This window comes from Ochotona princeps, chromosome 3, assembly GCF_030435755.1.
Source record: "Ochotona princeps isolate mOchPri1 chromosome 3, mOchPri1.hap1, whole genome shotgun sequence".
Lineage (NCBI taxonomy): Eukaryota > Metazoa > Chordata > Mammalia > Lagomorpha > Ochotonidae > Ochotona > Ochotona princeps.
Window position 1 is genome coordinate 100,445,457 of NC_080834.1, and position 24,209 is coordinate 100,469,665.

The 24,209-nt window shown below is 48.3% G+C and overlaps 2 protein-coding genes across 3 annotated transcripts in view; both read right to left on the bottom strand.

Moving 5' to 3' along the window:
• PARL (presenilin associated rhomboid like) overlaps positions 1–13,152 on the bottom strand; it is a 37,192-nt gene extending 24,040 nt beyond the window's left edge. The window contains exons 1-3 of one of the 2 annotated variants that reach the window (XM_058662156.1): positions 12,983–13,152; positions 1,642–1,837; positions 139–279 (exon numbers count right to left, since the gene is read on the bottom strand). In XM_058662156.1, coding sequence (XP_058518139.1) covers positions 139–279; positions 1,642–1,837; positions 12,983–13,104 — 459 coding nt within the window. In that variant the 5' untranslated portion in view covers positions 13,105–13,152. The remainder of the gene's footprint in view (positions 1–138; positions 280–1,641; positions 1,838–12,982) is intronic. The other variant, XM_004577765.3, reaches the window with a different exon arrangement.
• A 366-nt stretch (positions 13,153–13,518) lies between these two features.
• LOC101532740 (cytochrome P450 2J5-like) lies at positions 13,519–23,999 on the bottom strand. Its single transcript, XM_012927548.3, has 6 exons — positions 23,835–23,999; positions 23,320–23,461; positions 22,470–22,657; positions 19,522–19,663; positions 19,252–19,431; positions 13,519–13,547 (listed from the first exon to the last, which is right to left on the bottom strand). The coding sequence occupies exons 1-6, from the start codon at positions 23,997–23,999 to the stop codon at positions 13,519–13,521; spliced, it is 846 nt and encodes a 281-aa protein (XP_012783002.3).
• Positions 24,000–24,209: the final 210 nt, after the last annotated feature.

A 24,209-nucleotide genomic window follows, 5' to 3' on the forward strand; every position in this document is an offset into this window, starting at 1 on the left:
TGTATATCTGACTTTGTAATAAAATCAATAAATCTTTAAAAAAAAATACGTTCTTAAAAAAAAAAGGATACAAACACCAATAACCAAACTTTCAAAATCATGATTAACTATAACAAAGAAAGCATTATTTATCTTTACCTCCTTTCTGAAGTCTCCTTCTTTTTGTGGCCTTATGGAATCCAACCAATCAGCTTTTATACCATCAAAGTAACTTTGGACCTTGGATTTCAGTGACTCATACTGCCAAATAGCAGCTGATCCAAATGCACAGCCTGTAAACTATAAAATTTGGCATGTTACATGATAAATTTAAAAAGGAAATAAACCTATATATATTTCCAAGGACAGCATTTCATTTTCACTGCTTTTTACAAACTGAAGGAACACCTGAGATAGTTAAACTTAATAGGGTGAAAAGAGTATTTCATTATTTTCCGGTTTAGTAGCTTCACCTATCTTGGGGCCAATTTCCAGCAGCAAATTTACAAATAAAAGTCAAAGTATCAAAAGGTTACCACTTGAACTGATACACCAGATCTAAGCCCCTAAGTTTCTTCTCCAGGGCTTCTATAACCCAGCTAGACTGTTAAACCATGTTTGAGCAGCATTTAGTTTAGCGATGAAGATTCCTGCCTCCTCTCTGAGTTCTGAGGCTGAGAGTCAGAGCCCCAGCTCCTGACTACAGCTGCCTTTAAAACAAACGATTTATTTATTTGAAAGGCAGAAACGCAGAGAGAGTGAGATCTTCCATTTGCTGGTTCCCTCCACAGATAGTGACAATAGCCAATGCTGGGCCAGGCCAAGACCAGTAGCTTCATCTAGATCTTCCACGTGGGTGCAGGGGCCCAGATCCTTGGGCCATCTTCAGCTTCCTCATCCAACCCATTAGAAGGGATCTGGATCAGAAGTGGAGCAGCCAGAACATGAACCAAGGCCATATAGGATGCCAGCACACCAGGTAGTGGGTTTACCCACAACACCAGCCCCTGATTATAGCTTCCTGATGGTGCAAACCCTGGGAGACAGCTCAAGTAACTGGAATTCGGCCATCCACGTGGAAGACCCTGACTCATCCCCAGTTGTTAAAAACATCTGGGGAGTGCTCAGCCCCAGTGCAGTAGCCTCGTGGCTACAGTCCTCACCTTGCATGAACCATATGGGCACCGGATCATGTCCTGGTGGCCCCAGTTTCCATCCAGCTCTCTGTTTGTGGCCTGGGAAAGCAGTTGAGGATGGCCCAAAGCCTTGGGACCCTGCACCTACATGGGAGACCTGAAAGAGGCTCCTGGTTCCTGGTTTCAGATTGGCTCAGCTCTGGCTGTTGAGGATGGATAATCTTCCTCTCTGTCTCTACTCCTCTCTGTATATCTGACGTTCCAATAAACATTAATTTTTTAAAAATCTTAAAAAAAAAAAGATTAGGGGAGTTATCTTTATCTGCTTCTCAAGTTAACTTTTTTTTTTCAATTAAAATAGTTATTCAATTCACATTCTGTGACCAGAATTCATAAGTCCAGCTATGCAGACAGATCTTTTGGACACCTCCCACCTGTCCTTACAGTAAGGGAGCCCAACTGGCCAAGCAACCCTTTAACACTCCACTGGCTGCAGAGTAACAACTCCGGAGGTGCAAACTCTTACCCCAACAGTGAAAAATAATGGCTTCACAAGAGTCCTTATGGGATAAGGAGATGGATAAAAGACTGTTTCTTCCACCGGAGGAATCAAAGCGCTTCTCTTATATGCTTCGCCACTTGTCCCTGGGTCTGATCTCCGAGGTTCAACCTTCCTGGGAGCTTTTCTGAACCCACATTTTTGCTGAAGAAAGAAGTTGCACCTGTGGTGGAAAACAACGGATTAGACAAATATGGCAACTTGTAAATACCAAACTCATGGTCTACATCACAATTATCTCAGATTACTCTTACATGCAAGCCAGAAGTCCCAGGAATCCCATGTTCCTAAGAGCTAGCCACCATGAACCTTTCTGGAGAAGGGAAGAGACAAGTCAGGCCGCTGTAGAGGGTACTTATTTCATCTATTACTCTCTATCACTCGACAGAATCATTGGTCTCCTTCCTCCACAAAGAATCTACAACCTTCTAGATACACTAGAAAACCAGAAGCTGTCAGTTTCAATCAGCACACAACAACTACAACTGGTGCTTTGTTTTTTTTTTATAAATACTGGCCACTATAAATGGACATTTTTTTTCCAGCTTTGCTTCTATTTATTTCACTGTTTTCATTTCTCACAGCAGGGCCGCCTCAAAAATATTACTCATCATACCTTCCAGTCCCAAATTCTAGGGCTGTATAACCTACTTTTAAATAATTTATTTACCTGAATGATAGACACTATCCCCCTCACTCTCACACAATACACATACGTGTATGCACACACATAGAACAAGGGAGGTGATTACCTGCTGGTTTACTCTCCACATGGCCACAACAACCGCGGCTGGACCAGGCCAAAGCCAGGAGCCAGAAACTCCATCTGGGTTTCTGACACAGGTGGCAGGGGCCCAAACACTTGTGCCATATTCCCCTGCTTTCCTAGGCACATTAACAGGAAGCTGGATTAGAAGTGGAACAGCCAGGACTGGAACCAGTTCTGATAAAGGATGCCAGGATTGCAAGCAGTGGTTTAATGCACCGTGCCACAAACCTGGCCCTTATTCCTTTGGTGCAAGCAAAAAAAAAAAAAAAACCCAGAAGTCTTTAAGTTCTTTCTTGCTTTCTCCTTTATTCTTCGCTTCCAATGGAAAAAAATAGATATAATTAAAAAAAAAAAAAAAAAACAAAAACCAACTGTCAAATAAAAAATATTTCCTTCATTCCCAGTCTGGATCCTCACCTTGCACCTGGATTACAAGAGCAGCTTGCTCAATTTCAAACATTTCTTTCATCACATCATTTGTAATCAAACAGACTACCCCAGGAAGTCTTCCTTACCTCTGCCGGGCGGAGCAGGACTCCTGTGCACTCCTGGGGCTCTAAAGGACTCCTACACTATTTCTCTCAATGACTGTCCACACCTCTGCCAGATTACTTTTGGGTCACTGTATTTTCACCTCCAAGTCCAGTCCCTAATAAAGGCCAATGATTACCCATGAAAAGGAGTTAAAAATCCACAGCTTTATATTCTTTTAGTGAAAAACTGCAACTTCGAGGCCCCATCAATGGAGGAGAGGATAAACACAGGGACATCAGTAGCCTAGTGGCTGAATCCTTCCCCTGCATGTCCCGGGGATCCCACTTCCCATCCAGCTCCCTATTTGTGGTCTGGAAACGCAGTCAAGGACAGACCAAAGCCTTGGGACTCTACACCCACATGGGAGATGCGGAAGAGGCTCATGACTCCTGACTTCACATCAGTTCAATTCTGGCCATTGCGGCCACCTGGGGAGTGAGCCAGCAGACGGAAGATATTCCTCTCTGTCTCTTCTTTTCTCTGTAAATTTGATTTTAGAACAAAACTAAATAAATCTTTCAAAAAAGATAAACATTGTTTAAAAAAACACATTCATTTAGGAAAACAAAACAAAAACAAAAAGTAGAACAAGAGTGGGACACGCCCAAAAAGGTCAGAAAAGGTAAAAAACTGAGCCACACCTCACAGATCATTCTCAAACACACTGTGAGCCACAGAAGTGAATCACAAAATACCAAATATGTGGTGTGTGTGTTCCAAATTTACATAAAGTTAAAGAATAGCCACGCCACTGTGTTATGACAAACATCAGAACAGCACCAGGCTGGGCTGCGTTGGGTTGACTGGAAAGTTGGGGGACAGAGGTGCTCTCTCACCCTGCTTATGGCCACACAGGTGCTAACACCTACCAAATCCACATATGTACACTTAATATGTGCACACCTTATTATTTGTAAATCACCTCTCGGCTTCTACTATTAAAAAGCTGTACAGAGCACATGAACCTGGAATCCATACTTCCAAATTAAATTGCATTCCTTTTAAAGAAATCTATTTGGGGAAAGTTACCAAATTATTCCAGCATTGCCATGTTGCTCTAAGTCTTCTAAATGAATATCCTTTAGGAAACATGGTTAAAATAGGTCATCCCAACTCTACCCCCAATCTCTTCCCTTTGCCTGTGTTGCTATAAGCACAGAAAAATTAATACTGGTCTAGCGCCCCCTGGAGGCTGAGTAGCCACCTTCCACAGAGCTCTGACCCAGAGTGACAATTTTTAAGAGCTTCTTGGAAAGTTTTTGCTTACCTGATAAAAACAGACATATTACGTACACACAAACACATCTTCTTTCTACCTTGAATAAGGAGGTAATAACTACCACTAGTCATCCTGAAGGCCAACCTGGACATTTTTGAGCCATCGAGCAGACAGTACCAAACACCTTATAATAAGTAACTCCCTTTCAGTTAAATAATCACCCCCAGATTACTCAAGATAAAGTGCATTCCTAACTGGATATTTTTGTTTTTATATTTATTTGAAAGGCAGAGGGACAGAAAAAGACAGACACACACACATACACACACACAGGGAGAGAGGGAAGGAGGACCCAACGCTGAGAGCCTGAGATCAGGTCGGCCACATGGTGACAGGGAGTCAAGAAGACCTCGAGCCATCATTTGCTTCTCATGGGGAGGACATTAGCAGGAAGTGGACCAGGAGTGGAGCCAGGCCTCCAACCCAGCACTCAGATGGGGAATGAAGGCATCCCAAGTAGTATCTTCAGCACTGTACCAAATGCCTACCCTCACATTATCTTAAAGTGGCAGATGGTACCTTGCAACTGGATTTGACTTTTATGATTGCAAAGTAGCGTGCGGCTACTTTGGCCTAGAAAATGAAGTGGCAAGTAACCAAAACAAACCAAAATCAAGTAATGCCACTTTGAATCAATACAAAGGTGTGACATAAAGTGATGGCATTTCCTACAGGAACCACAAGTTATAATCTAGTATTACTGGCTTAACAGCATTTTTTTAGTACACCAAGAAAGAGCAAGAATGAGAATCCTTTGTGTTCAGCAACTCAGTACTACTCAATCAGGTCCAATGAAAGATTACTTTTGCATTTCATCAATTCTTGTAAAATTCAAAGCACAATGCTTGAAAAGGGACAAAAACATACTGGGTTGGGAATCTGAATCTCAAGCCAAGAGAGACCATTTGCCTCAGACACTCAACTGTGAGAATTGTGCAGCCGAGCGCTCCAAGGACACAGGGCCCAGGTCAGGGTGACACACAAACACAACAGGGGTGTATATACACATACATACATGGATTATCTACCACATACATAATTACAGCTAGACACACAGAACTTGCTGGACTGTATTAGGTACTACATTTTGGCTCATTGAAATGACTTCCTTTGGTGCAATCACATGTTGCAGGAAAAGGAAAGTAAAAAATTATTTCCTTCTTTCCTTTACAGAGTTTGAGAAGGAAACAGGGTTTGCCAATTAGTACACTGGCTTAATACTTGATATCAGAATTGAGTTTAATTAAGATGTAAAGCGTTAATTTTGTCAGCAAAAACAATGTGGTCAGATCTCAAGCTTTCTCCTGTGTCACCGGGTGCAACGCCGTAGCTTACTCTCCTAACTCAGCTAGTCTCACCTGCAGCTTAACAGTGGCCTCACTGTCCAAGAGGTTCCTGGCTCCCAGCCTCGGACCAGCCTAGCTCTGGCCACTGTGGCCATCTATGAGCCAGCAGATGGAAGATCTTTTTCTTTTTCTGCAATTTCCTTGGGATTCTATAGAGCACTTGCCAGTCCTCTGCAGTTTTGTTTAAGATTTATTTATTTTGATTTGAAAGGCAGATTTACAGCAAAGTAAAGAGAGAGATCCTCCATCTGCTGGTTCACCCCCACAAAAGGCAGCTAAAGCCTTTTGTGATCTGAGACCAGGAGCTTCTTCTGGGTTGGGTGCAGGGTCTAAGGCTGTGAGCAATCCTCTGCTGCTTTTCCTGGCCACAAGCAGGAAGTTGGATGGGAAGTGACACTTCTAGGCAGCTAAAGCCTTTTGTGATCTGAGACCAGGAGCGTCTTCTGGGTTGGGTGCAGGGTCCTAAGGCTGTGAGCAATCCTCTGCTGCTTTTCCTGGCCACAAGCAGGGAGCTGGATAGGAAGTGACACTTCTATGGGATGCCGCGCTTAGAGGTGGAGGACTAGCCAGTTGAGCCAACTGCACCAGCTCCAGGACCTCGGTATTTTTTAAGAGCATCCCAAGTGACTGTCATGTGCAGTCAGGGCTGTTATCTGCCATATTAATGGGTAACATTTAGTCTACAAACAAATCACCTGGGCATCTCATTAAGCTTGGATGTTAATCGGCAGATCTAGACAGAACCAGTCTCAAATTCTGCACTTTTTTTTGGGGTTTTTGGGGGTTGTTTTCCAAAGGCAGAGATACAGTGAGAAGGACAGAAAAGGATAGAAAGATCTTCCATCCCCTTGGCTACAAGATCAGAAAGGAAGAGTCAGAATGTAAACCCTGCTGTCCATACAGGATGCGGCACCAGAGGCAGAGGCTCAGCCTATCACGCCATGGCACAGCCTGACAATCCACACTTCTGAACAAGCCCCTAAACCTGGATTTATGGAAATACTGCCTGCAGAGTGGATTGGATCCTCAAGCTAAGAATGATTTATATATATATGTGTGTGTATTTATATATATATATATTTTTAATGTTAAAAAAATAATATGCAAGAGACCACATGTGGTCAAATTTTTTTAACTTGGCCTTTTACAAAATAAATTTGCCAAACCCCATTTTAAACCGGTTCCCAAACTGCTCCTGAACCACTTTCAAATAGCAAGGAGCAAGACCCCAATTACCACTCTCAAGGACTCTTACACTTGAATTAGAATGGCTTATCTGCAGATCAGCCCTATCTGATTAGGTGACAAAGGACTACACATAGCCACCTCACTCCCAGCTTCAGCACCCACAGCAGAGTCCCCTAGAATCCCCAGCCTTTTGATTTTGGGGCACATCACAGGCTTGGGCAATCTACACATCCCATCCTTGGTCAACTTCAAGAAATTCAACAATGGGCATGTGTCCGAATTTAAGTCAGTAATATACAATGAAATTCACTTTCACGTGCGATACTGAAGAGAAGTTTTCCTGCTGGATTTGAACAACAATATATAATCCCAACAGCTGAAGGCAGTCCTCGTAGAACCACAAGGAGACCACAGGCTGAGACCAGAGCCAACATTTAGGAAGCCAAGACAGCCATGGAGGCACGGGGTTCTGTTGAAGATGGAGCCACTGGATCCTGTCTTAACGGAAACCAGTACTACCTCCGGACTTTTCACCTGCACAAATCAGAAACGTCTCAAATTGCTTCAGTTGGTTAACATTGTTTTTTATTATCAACAAATCGAGCAGAAATGGCAAGAAATGACGAAGATAAGACGCACCTATGCACACACAACAGATTAATCCCACTTAAACGGGGGGGGAGGGGAGGGTATCTGCTGCAAGATGTCCTGGGATGGTCCTCTCCCACAGCACTGCGGCACGTTTCAGCCACAGTGTCCTGCCAAGGCACATGCGGTGAGACAGCACGTGATGGCGCAAACACCGGGGTCCTGCCAGTCCTGTGAGCGGAGTCCCAGACTCCTGCCTTCCACATACTAGGGCCTCAGCTGCTGCAGGCTTCTGAGGCGTGGGCCACAAGGTGGAACAGTTCTGCCCATTTCTGTCTTTTTCTCCCCTTCCAAATAAACAAAAACAATACACTCATATTTAGGGGCAGGAGGGATTTCCACATAAACCCCTTTACACCAAGATTATTTTCTTGCTTTTTTTTCCAAAAAAAAATTTTTTTAAGATCTTTTATTTATTGGAAAGTCAGGTATACAGAGAGAGGAGACAGGAAGGAAGATCATCCCCAAGTGGCTGCAACAGCCAGAGCTGAGCCAATCTGAAGCCAGGAGCCAGGAGCTTCTTCTGGGTCTCCCACACAGGTGCAGGGTCCCAAGGTCTTGGGCTGTCCTCGACTGCTTTCCCAGACCACAAGCAGGGAGTGGATGGAAAGCGGGGCTGCCAGGACACTAACTGGCACCCAAATGGGATCCCAGTGCATGCAAGGCAAGGACTTTAGCCACTAGGCTACCGTGCTGGGACCCACCCCAAGCTTATTTTCTTAAAATCTAACTTGAGTTAACAAATGGTAACTTAAACACAGATAATCAACATAAGTGATCTGTCATGTATCCTATTAAAGATATCTCAATCTGCAAAGTTCAGCTCTGTTCCTGTGCTACATCAACTGTTTTCTTCCCATGCACACTTCCATACAAGTGCCAAATTTGGGCCCGGCGGTGTGGCCTAGCGGCTAAGGTCCTCGCCTTGAACGCGCCAGAATCCCATATGGGCACCGGTTCTAATCCCGGCAGCTCCACTTCCCATCCAGCTTCCTGCTTGTGGCCTGGGAAAGCAGTGGAGGACGGCCCAAAGCATTGGGACCCTGCACCTGCGTGGGAGACCTGGAAGAGGTTCCTGGTTCCCGGCTTCGGATCGGCGCAGCACCAGCCGTTATGGTCACTTGGGGAGTGAATCATCGGACAGAAGATCTTCCTCTCTGTCTCTCTTCCTCTCTGTATACTTGACTTTGTAATAAAAATAAATAAATCTTTAAGAAAAAAAAAAAAAAACAAGTGCCAAATTTAACCTAAGCCATGTTTTCCAAAAGTGCTGCCAGAAGCTTAAAAACTTGTGCACTTGAAGAGCCTATGGGAGATTTTCTTTTTTTAAATATTACTTTGAAAGACAGTGTAACGAGAGACAGAGAATGGGAGACCATCCACCCACAGGTTTACTCCTCCAGCGGTCACAGAGCCAGGTCTGGGCCAGACCTCAGCCAAGACGCAGGAATGCCATCCAGTCTCCTACAGGGGCGGCAGGACCAAGCACCTGAGCCACCTTCCTCCACCTTCCCAGACGCTTTAGCGGGAAGCAGCGGGAAATAGGGACCTGCAGTGCAACAATGCCAATCCCCTCTCCTTTCCTTATAGGAAGCCAGACAGCAAATATTGTAGACTTCGTGAGCTACTGAAATTTCCCCTATATTCCATTGATTTACAATCTCTTAAAAATGTAGACAATTCCTGGCTTTCGGGTTGCCGTATCCCGCAGTTCACAGGTCCTTGCATCAACACCTGTTAGTAAAATGCAAATTTCTGCCCCTCTTCAGCCCTTCCAATAAAGATAAAATGTTAAAACAAAATAGTTCCACCAATCAGAAGCACATAAATTCAGTTATTCTCTGCACACTAATTTTAGAACCACAGGAAATCTGATCAGACGCAAGAGACTATGCACGTGGTAACATGTATTCCTTACTCACTTTAAGCGTTTCTTTCCAGAGGCAAAATGCTCTACACACTCACACTTGAGAATATTTCATGCAACCACTAACATGTCGGTTTGAACTTCCCATATAAATGGCAAGCTTTTCAAATGTCAAGACACTCATCTCCAACACCACACGGGTTTCTTTTTCATTTGTTACTTCAAATGGTCTCCATGTCAATGTTTAGAGGAAGCTCATTAATTCATGAGCTTTCTTTAGCTTCCTCACCCTCAAACCAGCACAATGATGAGTATACAAGGCCAAAATTAACTGTGGCTTCCTAACAGATAAACTCAACTTCCCTCTCGAACTAACCCCACGGGCGGATTTGCAGGCAGCCTTGCAGTAAGGACAACTGAAATATCTCCCATTTCCACCATTTCTTCACTCTCACCCTTCCCACAGTTCAAGATCAATGCCTGGGGCAGGCGTCCTGGTATAATGGGTTAAGATGCTACTTCCAGTCCTGCTCCCTGCTGAAACACCTGAAAAGGAAGCAGAATATGGCCCAAATCCTTGGACCCCTACACCCACAGAGGAAACCAGGCAGAAGATGGTGGCTTCCAACTGGATTCTGGACATCTGGGGAGTGAACCAGCAGATGAAAGACCTCTACAGCTCTTCTTAATTATCTCTGCCTTTCAAATAAGATGAATTTTTTTAAAAAATTGATTTATTTATTTATGGGCCCAGTGCGATAGCCTAATTGCTAAAGCTCTTGCTTGAATGTACTAGGATTCCATATGGGTGCCGGTTCATATCCCAGCTGCTCAACTTCCCTTCCAGCTCCCTGCTTGTGGCCTGGGAAAGCAGTCTAGAATGGCCCAAAGCCTTGGGACCATGTAACCATATGGGAGACCCGGAAGAAGGTCCTGGCTCTTGGCTTTGGATCGGCTCAGCCCCAGCTGTTGTGGACACTTGAGGAGTGAACCAGCGGACAGAAGATCTTTCTGTCTCTCCTCTCTGTAAATCTGACTTTCCAACAAAAATAAACTTAAAATAAAAAAGATTTCTACTAGAAAAGCAGTTCACATAAAGATGGAGAGAAAAAGACCTTCCATCCACTGATTCCCTCCCCAAGTGGCCAAAACAGATGGAGACCCGAATCCAGGAACCAAGAGCTTCTTCCGGGTCTCCCTCACGGGTGCAGGATCCTAAAGTTTTGGGTGGTCCTTGATTTGTGTGCGCGAGAACCGCCACTGGGAGGACTTAATGGAGGAGCTCTGGAAACGCCTTCATTGGGACGCAAACCCTGCAGGATAGTGCAAGAAGCAAGGCAAGGAGCAGCCTAGACCATGTCAGGTTACAGTACCCGCCGGCATACATGTGGGTAAGTCTGGGGATGAGCCAGTCTGGGCCAGCACATAACACCCCCTGACAGATCTGAGAACCAGCATAGGGGGCAGGGGAAGCCAGATTGGCCGCAACACCAGCCAGTTCACATTAAGACCGGGACAGCAATCAGGCTGGGCTGGAATAGGCTTCAGCACACATCAGCAGGTGGGGGAGCAGGGGGCCGACCAGACTGGGCCAGGAGGCGCAGTAAGACTGCAGCAGCTCAGGTGAGGCGAGTCATGGCAGCCTGGGCCAAGCGGGTGCCAGGTTCGTGAATCCCAGGGGCAGGTGATCTAACAGGGGTAGGGTAGATTGGTTCAGGTCATGGGGCCCACATGTGTGGTGGGGATGGGTTCCTGAGTCCCGGGGACAGGGGAACGGGTGGGGTATGGGTCACTTGGCCCAGATCCTGGGGGCCACCCTTTAGGTGGATGCTGTTTCCATGAACCTTAGGGTGGGGAATCTGGCGGGGCTTGGGACTCCTGGTCTGGGTCCCAGGGTCCACATGCGTGTCGGATTCGTGAGCCCCAGGGGTGGAGGATCCAGTGATGCTTGGGACACCTGGCCCAGCTTCTTGGACTCGCCAGCAACAACATGCCTACTTAACGAAAAAGGTGAAGCAGTGGACACAGGCCCTGTTGTAAAAGGAGAATAAGGCAACATATTTGGTGCTGTAGCAGAAGAACAGAACTAACTGGACAACAACCCCAAACGATGACAGCAAAAAATTTCAGTGAATGGAGCCAGCGAACATTGGGAGGGCAACATCATCCTTGGATCAGTGAAAAAGGCAGCATTTCAGAACTATCCAAACCCTCGGAATATGTACACATTGAGACTCTGGGTTGATACAAGGTGGCGGTTCCTCATCCCTGGGTGCTGGGATGTATGGAAAGTCATGAGTGGTATTCCCTTTGTTTCTCCCTTTACCCCAGTAACAACAAGAAGAAATAGCAAATTTGGAAGCAATAAATTCATCCAATTTTCCATAAACCTTGATCCTTCCTACCCTGATCAACCATGTAATCATTATTTTTAAAAATAATAAATTATTTTTAAAAAATCAGTGCCTGAGGTTCCACATTGTAAGTATAAAAGCTGGGCCCACCGCAGTAGCCTAGTAGCTAAGGTCCTCGCCTTGCACACACCAGGAACCCATTTGGGTGCCAGTTCTAATCCCGGCAGCCCCGCTTACCATTCAGCTCCCTGCTGAAAGCAGTGGAGAACAGCCCAAAGCCTTGGGAACTTGCACCTGCATGGGAGACCCGGAAGAGCTCCTAGCTCCTGGCTTCGGATTGATGCAGCTCTGGCCGTTGAAGCCACTTGGGAAATGAATCAACGGATGGAAGATCTTTCTCTCTGCCTCTCCTTCTCTATATATACCTGACTTTCCAATAAAAATAAATAAATCTTTTAAAAAAGAGCGATAATCTTTTTAAAAAAAGGTATAAAAGAGTATAAAATCTATAATTATGCAAGTTTTTCACAAATTCTTGATAAAAATGCCTTGCAGTTCCAGAAGAAATACAGGTTCTTCCACTCTTCCCACTCGCTTCTAATTCTGACTTCGTAGAATTGGGGAGCAGGGGGGAATCCTGGAAACCTGTAAGGTGAGGCCAGGCGTGCACCCTCCCCAAGCCTCCATCTCCCACCACCTGCTAAGCATTTCCTGTTCCTTGCTCCCACAGAGGGAAACCGACTCCTGTAACCCCTTACCACGTCTGAAAACCAAGAGCTGCAACCTTTGAATTAAAGATCAGGAGCCGATTTCCAAGTCAAACGCACATCAGATTCTTGGGGACGTTCAAGGGTTTCTCCAGAAGTTTAGAACCAAATTACTCTAAGGCAAGGGCAGCCCTTGCTGACACACTCTCACACAGGCGCGCGCGCCTTAGCAAATCTTCTGGAACGCAAAGACTCCAGCGTCTCGATTCTTTAACAGCACAGTCTCCACTAAAGTGACCCCTCCTGACCCCGTCCCGTCTCCAGCTCTCTAAAGACGCTCCAAGAAGCCTGCTGTCGGGGAACCGGGGCTTAATGGTGAGCGAGACGCAAATCTCAGCTCCGTCCTCCCAGCGGCCAAGGGACGCAGCGGGCTCGGGGGGAGTCTGGGCCGGAGTGGACCACGGCCCGGCCCGGCCCGGCCCGGCCCGGCGAGAAGCGAGGACCGCCCGAAAGCAAGCGAGGGGGCCGGGAAACCGAGGGGAGCGAGCCGGTGGCGGCTCCTGAGGGCCCCTCAGGATGCACCGCCAGAACTCAGAACTGCAGCGGCGGCCATTACCTGCGTCCGAGCAGCCGCGGCGGCGAGGCCAAGGCCGTAGTGAGTTCCTCGAGGCTGCGGCCGCCCAAAGCCCACGCCCGGCTGCAGCCCCAGCTTCTCTGTGCCCAGCCGCGCCACGCCATCTTCCCAACCTCTGCCCCACCATGGCCCGACCTGACCAACCCCGGAAACACTTCCGGGGCGAAACAAGAACCATAGAGCGCCGAGGGGCAGCCTCGAGCGCCCCCGCGCGGCCCCGGCCGGCTGAGCTGTGCTCCTCCGCCGGTTCATTTCCTGCCGCCGCTCCCCAGCCGCGGTCAGCCTGGCAGTTTTTGGAAGATTCCATTCCAGTCCCAACTTGTAAGGAACACCTTTCCCTTTGGTCCCTCCCAAGCCGCCTAACCAACTTGTCCCTCCGCTTCAGCTGCCAATATCTCCTCTTGCAGACCTTCCCCGACCTAAACTCTGACTCCGCAGCCCTTGCTTCCTGCCTTCACACATCTCCACCGTAGCACCCCATTCATGTAACCACCTACAGTGTGCCAGACACTGGGACACTATCCGACCTCATAGAGATCCTCCTGTACTGGGAAAGAAGCAAATAAGTAAATAGGCAATTAATACGTTATGACCTAGTGGGGCCAGTGTGATGGCTCAATGGGCTGGATCATCCACCTGCAAGCACTAGGATACAATATGAGTGCCAGTTCGTGACTGCTCCACTTCCCATCCAGCTCCCTGTTCATGATCTGGGAAAGCAGCAGAGGACGGCTCAAGGCCTTGGGACCCTGCACCTGCATGGAAGACCTGGAAGAAGCTCCTGGCTCCTGGCTTTGGATTGGCTCATCCCCAGCTGTTGTGATCATTTAGGCAGTGAACCGACAGATGGAAGATCTTTCCCTCTCTGTTCCTTTATGTCTCTGTAAATCTGCCATTCCAATGAACATAAATAAGTCTCTTAAATAATACATTGCTATGAGATGTAAAAAGGTTATCTGGGGAATGTAGGGGAGAGGAATATTACCTGATTGAGGGAGGGGCATGGGAGGCTGGGGCAAAAGCGCTAAGGTCACCAAGGGAAGAGAGAGGCCAGAATGCCCTAGACCAAAACCCATTAGTGACATCTCCCACGACTGGTTTGCTCAAGAAACTAAATTCACTTTAGTTTTATGAGAGAAGTAATGTAGTTGCAGTAATGAGAGATTGGGTGTGGGCAAAAGGCAGGAGATTTTATTGTACCTCAGGAGGATTCGTGAGCATCACACTGGGTTCTCCCAGTTCCATGGTGGAAAAGCCCTGGGCCTGGTGGGTGCTGAACACACAACCAAAGGCCACTGATCCAGGGACTTTGGTCATTTTGTAGGTTTTTATGGGAAACAAGTACATCATCTTGGACAGCAGACTTTGCATTTTCCTCTAGAGTGAAGTTTCCTTACAACCTTGACAGACAAGGATAGTGAGCCAAGACATGTAGCTGCCCACTATAAGAATGTGATTCCCAAAGTCCACTTTCCTCCCCTGCAGCGCATCCCCATGAGTTGGCAGGCGTTGTCTGACTTCTTCACACAGATCCACAGGAACAGGGACTTGGACAACCAGTACATTAGAAGTCTGGCAGATGCTCTTGCTCTAATGAATTGGCCCATCATCTCTCAACCAACAGTCTTAGTTTTCTACCAGCATCTGTAAAAATGTGTCAGGACAGCCTGTTGGCTTACCAACCAGCAGATCCTTTACAATTCTTGCTAGGGGTTGATCACTTTATGTTTCTAAGGGGTCACTTCTTTAGGTTCTGATAACAACGTCGGTTGTGGTCATATAGACTGATGGTGAAAAGGGAATGAAACTCTAAGTCATTAAAGAAGGGCAAACCTGAAAACTGAGAGTCCTGGGTGGCCCGCAAGAACTTAGGGGTCATCAGCACTTGGCATGGAATCCTCAGACGTCAGAGGAGAGGCAGTGGCCAGATTACTGATCGAACTGAAGAGATGCTGGAGATAAAGGGAGGTGTGTCCACAGAGGAAAACCCTCTGGTCAGTGACCTGTGGACAAGTGGTCTGGGAGAATCTCCAGGGTGTGAGGAGGATGTGTCCAGCTCCAGCACCCGGGCATCTGGAGCTGGGATGCCGGCTATTCCCTGCTTACCCCAACGTGCCCCCCACCCCATCCCAGATCACTCTCCTGTGCTGCCCCAGCCCTCTTGACTGACTTTCCTGGGCCCATCTGTGCACTTCCTTGCCCTCTGGCTGAGTTCAGCCCATCGCAGGCAGAATTGGGATCTAGGAGCACAGGTAGAGAGGGCGCTCAGAGCACCCAACTTTGTCCAGGAGCCACAAGCACTGGCTTCTGTATTCTGTTGCTAAGCACTCCCCGTTGTTTCCAGCAACCTGCCGTCAGGGGCCGCAGGGGAAGCAGTGTCCCCAGGGAGCAGGCAGGGGTCAGTAAGCCAAGGCACTGCGGGGTTGAATCTGTAGGGCTGTGTTGATTGTAATCTGGGCAAAGGAGTGTTCATTATTGCTGTTGTTATTTGCCATTATAGAGCATTCTTTTTGAAGATTTATTTATTTATTTTATTGGAAAGTCAAATATACAGAGAGGAGGAGAGACAGAGGATGATCTTCAGTCTGCTGATTTACTCCCCCAAGCGACCACTGCAAACTGAAGCTGTGCTGATCCAAAGCCAGGAGCCAGCAGCCTCTTCCAGGTCTTCCACACAGTTGCAAGGTCCCAAGGCTTTGGGCCGTCCTCAGCTGCATTCCCAGGCAGGGAGCTGGATGGGAAGTGGGGCTGCCAGGATACAAACTAGCATCCATATGGGATCCCGGAGCATGCAAGGTGAGGACCTTAACCATTAGGCTACTATGCCGGGCCCTGTAGAGCACTTAGTAAGTACTAGGTACTGTGTCAGTTACTTGCTAAGTGCTAGGACTAAGTACTAGGACTTAGTAAGGACTAGGTAATTTCCAAGCAGTATTGTGTTACTCAGTTTTTCATCACTGAAGAGAATACCTGAGAGGAGCTACTGAGGAAGGAAAAAGTTTATTGCAGCTCGTTGTTTCGGAGCTTCATAACTGCAGATCAGACGGGTTCGCAGGTCAGGCATGCAGTGAGAGCAGTGGATGGTGGAGCAAGGCCAAAGGGACCATTACATGGCCAGCCAGGAGGTGGGGCAGCTCCGAGACTCAACAACCGCCAACAACACTCACAACTGCATTCCCAGCGCTTACCCTAATCACCCAGCAGCTCCCTCCGAGCTCACTTCCTGGATGCCATGATGAAGTTCAGTTTCCATTCTTAGTCCACTAACATTAACACATTAGCCGCAAACAAAAGACTTTGGCTACCAAGCCCCCAAATACGAAAGTCTTTGCAGGACCCACAAACTGTCACCAAAAGCATAGCAACAATCATGCTTAACTTAATCTTGAATCAATCAAGTGAATTCACATTTTAAATAGGGAATCTGAAGGAAGACTTGGGAGAGAAAAAGACAGAGATCTTCCACTTATGCTCCATTGCAACAGGAGGAGTCTCTTTAAATCTACCTTCCACATAAATGAATGAATGAATAAATAAGTCTTTTAAAAAGATTTTGAAAGCTTGGAGAACCTTGCGTGTTTTGTCCACAGAATGGCCAGGGACAAGTTAATGTATCGTACTCTCTTTATTTCTGGAATCCTACCAGCCTGTGGCAGCAGTAACAATTGACATCTTGCAAGTTAAAAACATGGGCGCATTCATATGTGTGTCTTTTAAATGACACAAAGGCAAGACATTTCATTTCATAAAGGCAGGTTTATTGAAGTAGAAAATCTCTACAATAACTATTACCATTTTTGAGATTCATATTTTATGTAATTGGAAGGTAGAATACCAGAGAGAGGGAGAACCAGAGAAAGAGAGAAGTTTTCCATCTACTGGTTCACTCCTCAAATGGCCACAAGAGACAGCGCCCAGCCAGACGAAAGCCAGGGGTCAGAAGCTTCTTGAAGGTCTCCCATGGAGACTCAAGCAGTTGGGCCATCTTCTGCCGCCTTACTAGGCACATTAGCAGGGAGCTGGATCAGAAGTAGAACAGCCAGGACTCCAACCAGCACTCTGATGCTGGTGCTGCAAAGCAGTAGCTTAGCTCCCTGGGCTACAACACCAGTCCCAATGCTCACTCTTTAGGGTACAATTGTATGAGATTTGAAAGACGTTTACAGCTGTATCACCCCAACCAAGATACAGCACTTTTGTTTTTATGTCACTTTTCAATCGACCCATATGCTACTCCAAATTTGCATAAACCACTTAAATTATTTTCTCTCCCTATAGTTTTGCCTTTTCAATTATATTACTAAAATTGGACCACTATAATATGTGTATGTGAACATATAATTTCATTTCTTTTTAAAATATTTATTTTTATTTTACTTAAAAAAGTTATAAAGAGAGAGGAAAAGAGTCATCCATCATCTGGGTCACACCCCAGATGGTTAGTATGGCCAGGGTTGCACAGGTCTGAAGCCAGGAGCCAGGAGCTTCCTCTGGGTCTCCTATGTGGGCACAAGGTCCCAACGACTTGGGCCATCCTCTGCTGTCTTTCCAGGCCATTAGTAGAAAGCTGTATTGGCAATGGAACAGCAGGGACACGAATCAGCATCCACATGGGATGCCAGCAGTACAGGTGGAGGATTAGCATGCTATACCCCTGTGGCAGCCCCTATTTTAATTGCTTTTGGGTAAAAGAACCTGGGAGTGGGCAGCCTCGTTGGATGATGTAATTTTTAATCTGGATAAAGTTTCCCACTGTGGTTGTTGCATTTTACCCTCCAGCTAGCAACGTCTTGGAGTTCCTGTTACTCTGCAGCTAGATTATCAGGCTTTTTTTTTTTTTTTGAGATCTCTTTTTATTTGAAAGAGTTACAGAGATCCATCTTCCATCCTCTGGCTCACTCCCCAAATGGCCACAATGGCCAGGGCTGGCCCAAGCTGAAGCCAGCACTGGGACTCCATCTGAATATTCACTGTGGGTGCAGCCTCCTGCTTTGCCAGGTATATTAGCAGAGAGCTTAATGGGAAGTGGAACAGCCAGGACACAAATCAGGACCCACATGGGATGCCAACCTTTAAGGTAGCAGTTTAGCCTATTGGGTCACAATGCTGCCCTGGGGTTTTGTTTTGAAAACTCTAATAGTTACAGAGGAAGGAGGGAAGACCAAATTGATCAACTACCCCAGCCAAGTGTTGACAGCAAATATCTGGGCGAATGGAGACTATGAGGTGAACTATGTCAGCCAATAGACCTTTGAAGGATTTCCTCATCCTTGGAGTGGTGAAATAGACAGCATTTTGAAATTATTGAACTCATCCAAGCAGGATCCTCAGAGCATGCTCCACATCGGAGACCTTGGGTTGACATCAGGTAGCCGTTCCCCACCCCTGGGTGTGTGATTTTCCCCTCTATTTCCCCCCTTCTACCAGACAGAGGAAGAAGAAAAAGAGAAGTTGGAAGCAATGATATCACCCACTTTTCGCTAATCATCGACCCTTCCCACTCTAATCCACTATGTGAACATCATCAAAAGTAAAATTTTAAAAATGTCTAATAGTTAGAGGTGTTTCATTTGGATATCAACTTGCATTCCTTTAGTGCAAGTCATTCTTTTTTTTAATAAGCAAGGTGCATCTGAAGACACAGTGTTTCAAAACTTGGGGACTCTTGTGGGGGGGAATAATTGGGTCCTTGGTGGGGAATTCGCTGCCTGTTGACTTTTAATGAAGTCTGCAAGGATCAGGACCCGCACTTCCTCTCTTTGGTCAGGAGAGGGCAGAAGAGGGCAGAAAATAAGCAGCCTTTTAACTGTCCATGGTTTTTTTTAATCGCATATCAGCCCAAGCACCTGTAATAGTTGCGTGCAATCATATATTTACAATTCCTCTTGGAAGCTTTTCCTCTGCACCCACCTAGTTGTCACCTTGTGAGGCCTGAATTCCCATAACCTGGTCAACTAAGGTACCACCAGTCCTGATCAACCTTGTAAGAGCCTTCTATGACACAGCCAAACTACCCCATGAGCTGAGCTACCTTGCAGAGTCCTTGATGATAAGACTCCTGTTCAGCATCACTCCCAGGGATCATGGATTGGAGAGCCACGAGAAGCTGAGCTGGGTGAGCACTGTTCTGTTTAACTTTGCAGGGGCAGAGAAACGCAGAGTAGGAAGTCTGGCCGGAGAACAGGTCTCTGGGCTACCCTGACACTGCGCTGGTTACAAGCTCACCTTCCTGGAACCTGTGCGGGGCCTACTCAGGCGGGGCACTGCACAGATCTGCTGGGGCTGGGGCTGCAGGGTGCCCCCAAAGATGTACTCCAGCCGGAGTCCTGGGCTCCCCACTGGTAGCTGGAACCGAAAGGTCCTGAGGAGGGTGGCAAACATCAGGAAGAGCTCCATTCGAGCCAGCTGATCTCCTGGGCACATCCGATGCCCTAGAAGCAGAGGGAAAGACCAGTGGGTGGGTAGCTGTGCCACCACAACCCCGACTCAGCATGCAGGCCCAACTCCCACCCCTCACATACCTGCAGAGAATGGCAGAAAGGCCTCATGGGTCACAAAATTTCCTTCCCTGTCCAGGAAATGGCTGGGATTGAACTCTCTTGGGGTCTCCCAGCACTTGGGGTCATAGAGCACAGATGCCAGGTTGGGCAAGACAATGGTGCCCTGTAGAGAGGAAACAGTGTGGCTCACAAAGCCTCTGAGGGACCCTGGGAAGCGGTGAATCCAGAGACGAGCCCAGGCCTTCGGGACACTGAGCAGGCAGGTCCTCACACAATACTGCACCCTCCTGGCTTCTGGGCCTCCCGGCGCTGTCCTGAACACTGTGGGGCCAGGTCTAAAGACAGGGAGCCACTTCTAGCCACAGAGAAGGCCCACAGCTGGCAGGCAGGACCAGAAGGAGCCAAGATCTGTGGCAGGGACAGACATGGGGATGGGGTATGTGAAAGAGACAGAAGCAGAGATGGGCAGTGGGCGACAAAGAGAGGTATAGTGAAAGAAGTAGGCCAAATGCCTTCCTCTTCCTAGCTGCAAGGGACGATGTGAACCCCAGCCCAAATGAACCCTTCCTGGACCCCCTGCCCTCACTCTTATGCTAACAAAGTGACTGTAAGGGAATCTGCCCGAGCAGACAGAAACTGAAGCTCCTGTCTGGCACCCTCCATCCTTCCCCATGCTCTGACCAGGCAGAGCACAGGGAGAGGGGCCAAAGTGCAGCAAGGATGGGGTTGGTCATGGCCTTGGGACCAAGGCCACTCAGCTCCACACTCCTGCCCAGAGGCTGGCCCCATTAACAAAGCTCACAGAATCAAGCCAGCTAGCCTCCAAACACCAGGGCAGGCCACAGCAGCTGTCATGGTGACAAAGGAGAGTTTGAAAAATAGTTTGGAAGAATCAAAAATGAAAAACAAACTCAGTAGAGCCAGAAGGAGAAAAAAAGGCAGAAAAAGCAGAAATTGAGCTGCCATCAGCAAGGCTGGGTTCTGACGTGAGAACAGGTCTCCCTGTGGCTTTTTTTTTTTTTTTTTAAGATTTATTTTATTTTATTACAAAGTCAGATATACAGAGAGGAGGAGGGACAGAGAAAAAGATCTTCTATCTGATGATTCACTCCCCAAGTGAGTGCAAGGCCGGTGCTATGTTGATCCGGAGCCAGGAGCCAGGAGCCAGGAGCTTCCTCCAGGTCTCCCACACGGGTGCAGGGTCCCAAAACTTTGGGCCGTCCTTAACTGCTTTCCCAGGCCAAATGCTTGGATGGGAGCTGGATGGGAAGTGGAGCTGCCAGGATCAGAACCGGCATCCATATGGGATCCTGGCACGTTCAAGGCAAGGACTTTAGCCGCTAGGCCACGCCGCCGGGCCCTCCCTGTGGCTTGTGAGCAGCGGTGGCCTCCAGGTACCCACTGTTGCCGGAGACAGCTAGCATTTCCCAACCACGGCCAATCTCAGGAAGTTCGCCTTTTCTCTCTAGGAGACCCTCTGCATTGTACTTATCATGGGCTCAGGTCTGGCCAGTACAACCACTTGGGGAGTGAACCAGTAGATGGAAGATCTTTCTCTCTATCCTTCTCTCGCTGTGATTCTGCCTTTCCAATAAAAATAAATACGTCTTTTAAACAAATGAAGAAGAAACTCCGCTGTCAGCAGCAGAAGGTGGCCACAGTACGGGCTAGCACACCTGAGACCAGGCTACAGAGCGACAGTTGCTTCTGCCCTGAGGGATTTTTTAAAGTGGTTGTGTTCAGCAGTGGTCGACTGTTGTGCCTTTCGAGCTGCTGGAGCAGAGGCCCTGATCGTGGCCTGCAAGCCAGCAGTGCCAGGGCAGCAGCCACTCAAGAGAGCCTGAAGCACAGCCCTCCCCCTCCCTTCTCGGCTGCTGGGGCCTTCCGAAGAGCCGGCAGTCCCACCAGCATCTTCAGGAAAGGCCCAGAATTTGAGGCAGCTAGCTCCATAGCACCCGGTTTTCTGACCCTCAGAAAATGTGGAATTAATAAATGTTGGTATTTGAAGCTGCTACATTTCAGAATAAATTTTTTTCCTAGCAAGAGAGAGAAAAGCATGCAGCCTGTTTTGTCTTGGATGTGCATGGCTTACCAAAAGCACCTGGTGATGTTATGAGGCCTGGAAGAGGCAGTGGGCACAAAGCCCCTGGCCCATGGAAAGCCTTGGCAGAGAGCAGGCGTAGTCCTGTGACCCCCAAGGGAGGTTAGACCTAAGTTTTATACACATGCGCAGTAACTGTTCTAAACTAGCTTCATCTAACTTCTCTATATCCCTTAATTGGGGCTGATCCTCTTAACCTTATTATCAAATGAAAGAAACAGGAAGAGCCTTTCTGCTAGAAATCAGTTCTAAGTTCTAAATCCTTCAGAGTGCAGGTCAAGTCTGAGACCCGGAGGTTGTAAATGGCTTAAGCGTTTACCAATAAAGTATTGGAAAACATCCACTGGGTGGAATAGTATGCAGCCATGAAGAGTGATGTGCAGTAGGAGTTTACGACATGTGATCCTGCACCCAGGGTCACCTGCTGGAAATGGGGATTCCCAGGTCCCAGCCCGGATGATCAGAGTGCACCCCAACATTATGTGTCTTCTGCCGTCCCTCCAGGGGACTCTGATGCTCCTGGAAGTTGGAGCTGCATGCCCAAGGGAAGTGAAATGATGGACTTAACATGGTAGATAGGTACATGATCACTGCTATGGAAAGTAGCTGTGAACTGGAACTGTGGGCAGGAGGGGCATTCAGAGGTCCACCAGGTTCCTCTCGGATACAGGGAGCTTGAAACACCATCCCACCGTGAGTGCATTCCTTGTCATCACAGCCCAGCATCCCAGTGCATCAGCGTGTGAATGACTGATGGAGTACCAGCAGCTCAGCTGATGCTGTGGCTGTAGCCCAAGGCTACACTGTGGCCTAAAGCTGTGCAGGCCCTGGGGTGGGAGGTACCAGGTTGTAGGGGGGAACCACCTACCTTGGGCACATGGTGGCCATGCACTCTCGTAGAAGTCACACACTGGCGCACGGCGCCCACGGCCACCACACTGCTGAGCCGTTGCACCTCGTGCAGGACTGCACGGGTGTAGGGCAGTCGCTCCCGGTCCTGATAGCAGATTCCCTGGCCAGTGCCCAGCACTGAGTCCAGCTCCTGCTGCACTCGCTCTGTAGGAGACTCAGGCCAGTCAGGGGAGGCTCACTGTGGCCTGGCCTCCCCACCCCACCTGCACTAACCCACTGCGCCATCCCCTGGCCACAGGGGAGCTGGACTCCTCAGAGGCCCAGCTGAGTCCTGTGAACAGGAATCTGTATGCTTTTCTCCTGTGGTGGTGGTGGGGGGGGGATTTGTGGGAAGGGAAGATAGCTAGATTGAAGTGCCCACTATATATTTACAAAGAGCACAGTGGGGTAGACTGTTCTCTTGATTTTACGGACGGGACAATCGAGGCACTTACAGGACAAGAGGTGGAGCCTGAGGACTTCAGCTCAGGTCACAGCCAGTTTAATCCCTCCTTGATCATGACCTTGAGTGGGACACTAAGCAGGTGCCAAATCATGACACAACAAGTAGCAAATGTCGCCCTGCTTCACAGTGACTCTGACAGGTGGGATAGCTTGCTTGAGGTCACAGAGTAGCAGGTGAGAAGTGAAGCCCCTGCTAGTGGATTCAATGCTGCAAAGACTCCAGGTCCCACTGTGGGGAGAGCAGGATCCACCCCTAGGTCCGCAGAACTGAGCAGTGGGGGCAGTGCCTGGAACTACACCCAGGGCCTAACGGCAGTGGGGCCATTCAGCCTGGGGAGGGGTGGTGCCAAGGGCTCCCTCACCCTGGATGGCCCCGTGCTGGACCATGTAGATGAGTGCCCAGTGCAGGGTGGTGGCTGTGGTGTCAGTGCCTCCCAGAAACAGGTCAGTCACCACTTGGATCAGGTTCTCCTCGCTGAATGTGGAGACTGGATCATCCTGGGCCTGCAGTGTGGATGGTGATGGTCGATGGGGAACAGTCCGCTTCTCCTCTGACCCAACCCTGTTGCTTCCAGGAGCTGGCCTAAAACACGTGTGACCAGGGCCCTCCCCACTCCCAGGGGTCAGACTCACAGAGACAGCATGGGCTTCAGACAGGGAGGCCTTGATCTCAGCCAAGCTCTCCGGGCTTGCCACTCTGCCGAGGACAGCAGAAGCTCCACCACCCTCCTCCCCATGGACTGGTGCCTCAGGGTGCTCAGGAAAGTCAGGGACAGAGTCACAGATGGTGCTCCCAGACCAGGCTTAACAATGAGGGACAGCCTAGGAGACAGCCCCTCCCTCCCAGCCACCTGCCTGCCCACAGTTCCAGGCCCACCTTGGTGATCTGGGCCAGGTAGCAGCTGATGAAATCCCTGGGGGCGTCAGGCACCATGAGCTTGTGTCTGAGGATCTCCTGGTGGATGAAGCCCCTCACGGCTTCTTGGTGCCTAAATAGTTCCTGGTGGGGTCCCGGGAGATGGCGTAGGGCCCAGGGAAACATGTCATACAGCTGTGGGGAGAGGACCCCACCCAGAGCCTTCTCAGGTGGGTGCCAACCACCTGGGGTATGGCAGCTGAGGGCTGTTCTGGGATGGGGGGAACCTCCATGGTGTGTTGGGGCCTCTGATACCCTGTAGCCCAGAGCTGCCCATCCTCTGGAGACCCCCTTCCCCACAGAAATAGACTAGCTGGGAATGAGAGTGATAGCACC

Coding starts and splice junctions, on each gene's coding strand:
- LOC101532740 (XM_012927548.3), bottom strand. CDS start 23,999: ATGTTTCCCTGGGCCCTACGCCATCTCCCGGGACCCCACCAGGAACTA. Junction 22,658..23,319: donor CCAGCACGGGGCCATCCAGG/GTGAGGGAGCCC, acceptor AGTCTCCTACAG/AGCGAGTGCAGCAGGAGCTG. Junction 19,664..22,469: donor ATGGCCACCATGTGCCCAAG/GTAGGTGGTTCC, acceptor TCCTCTCTACAG/GGCACCATTGTCTTGCCCAA.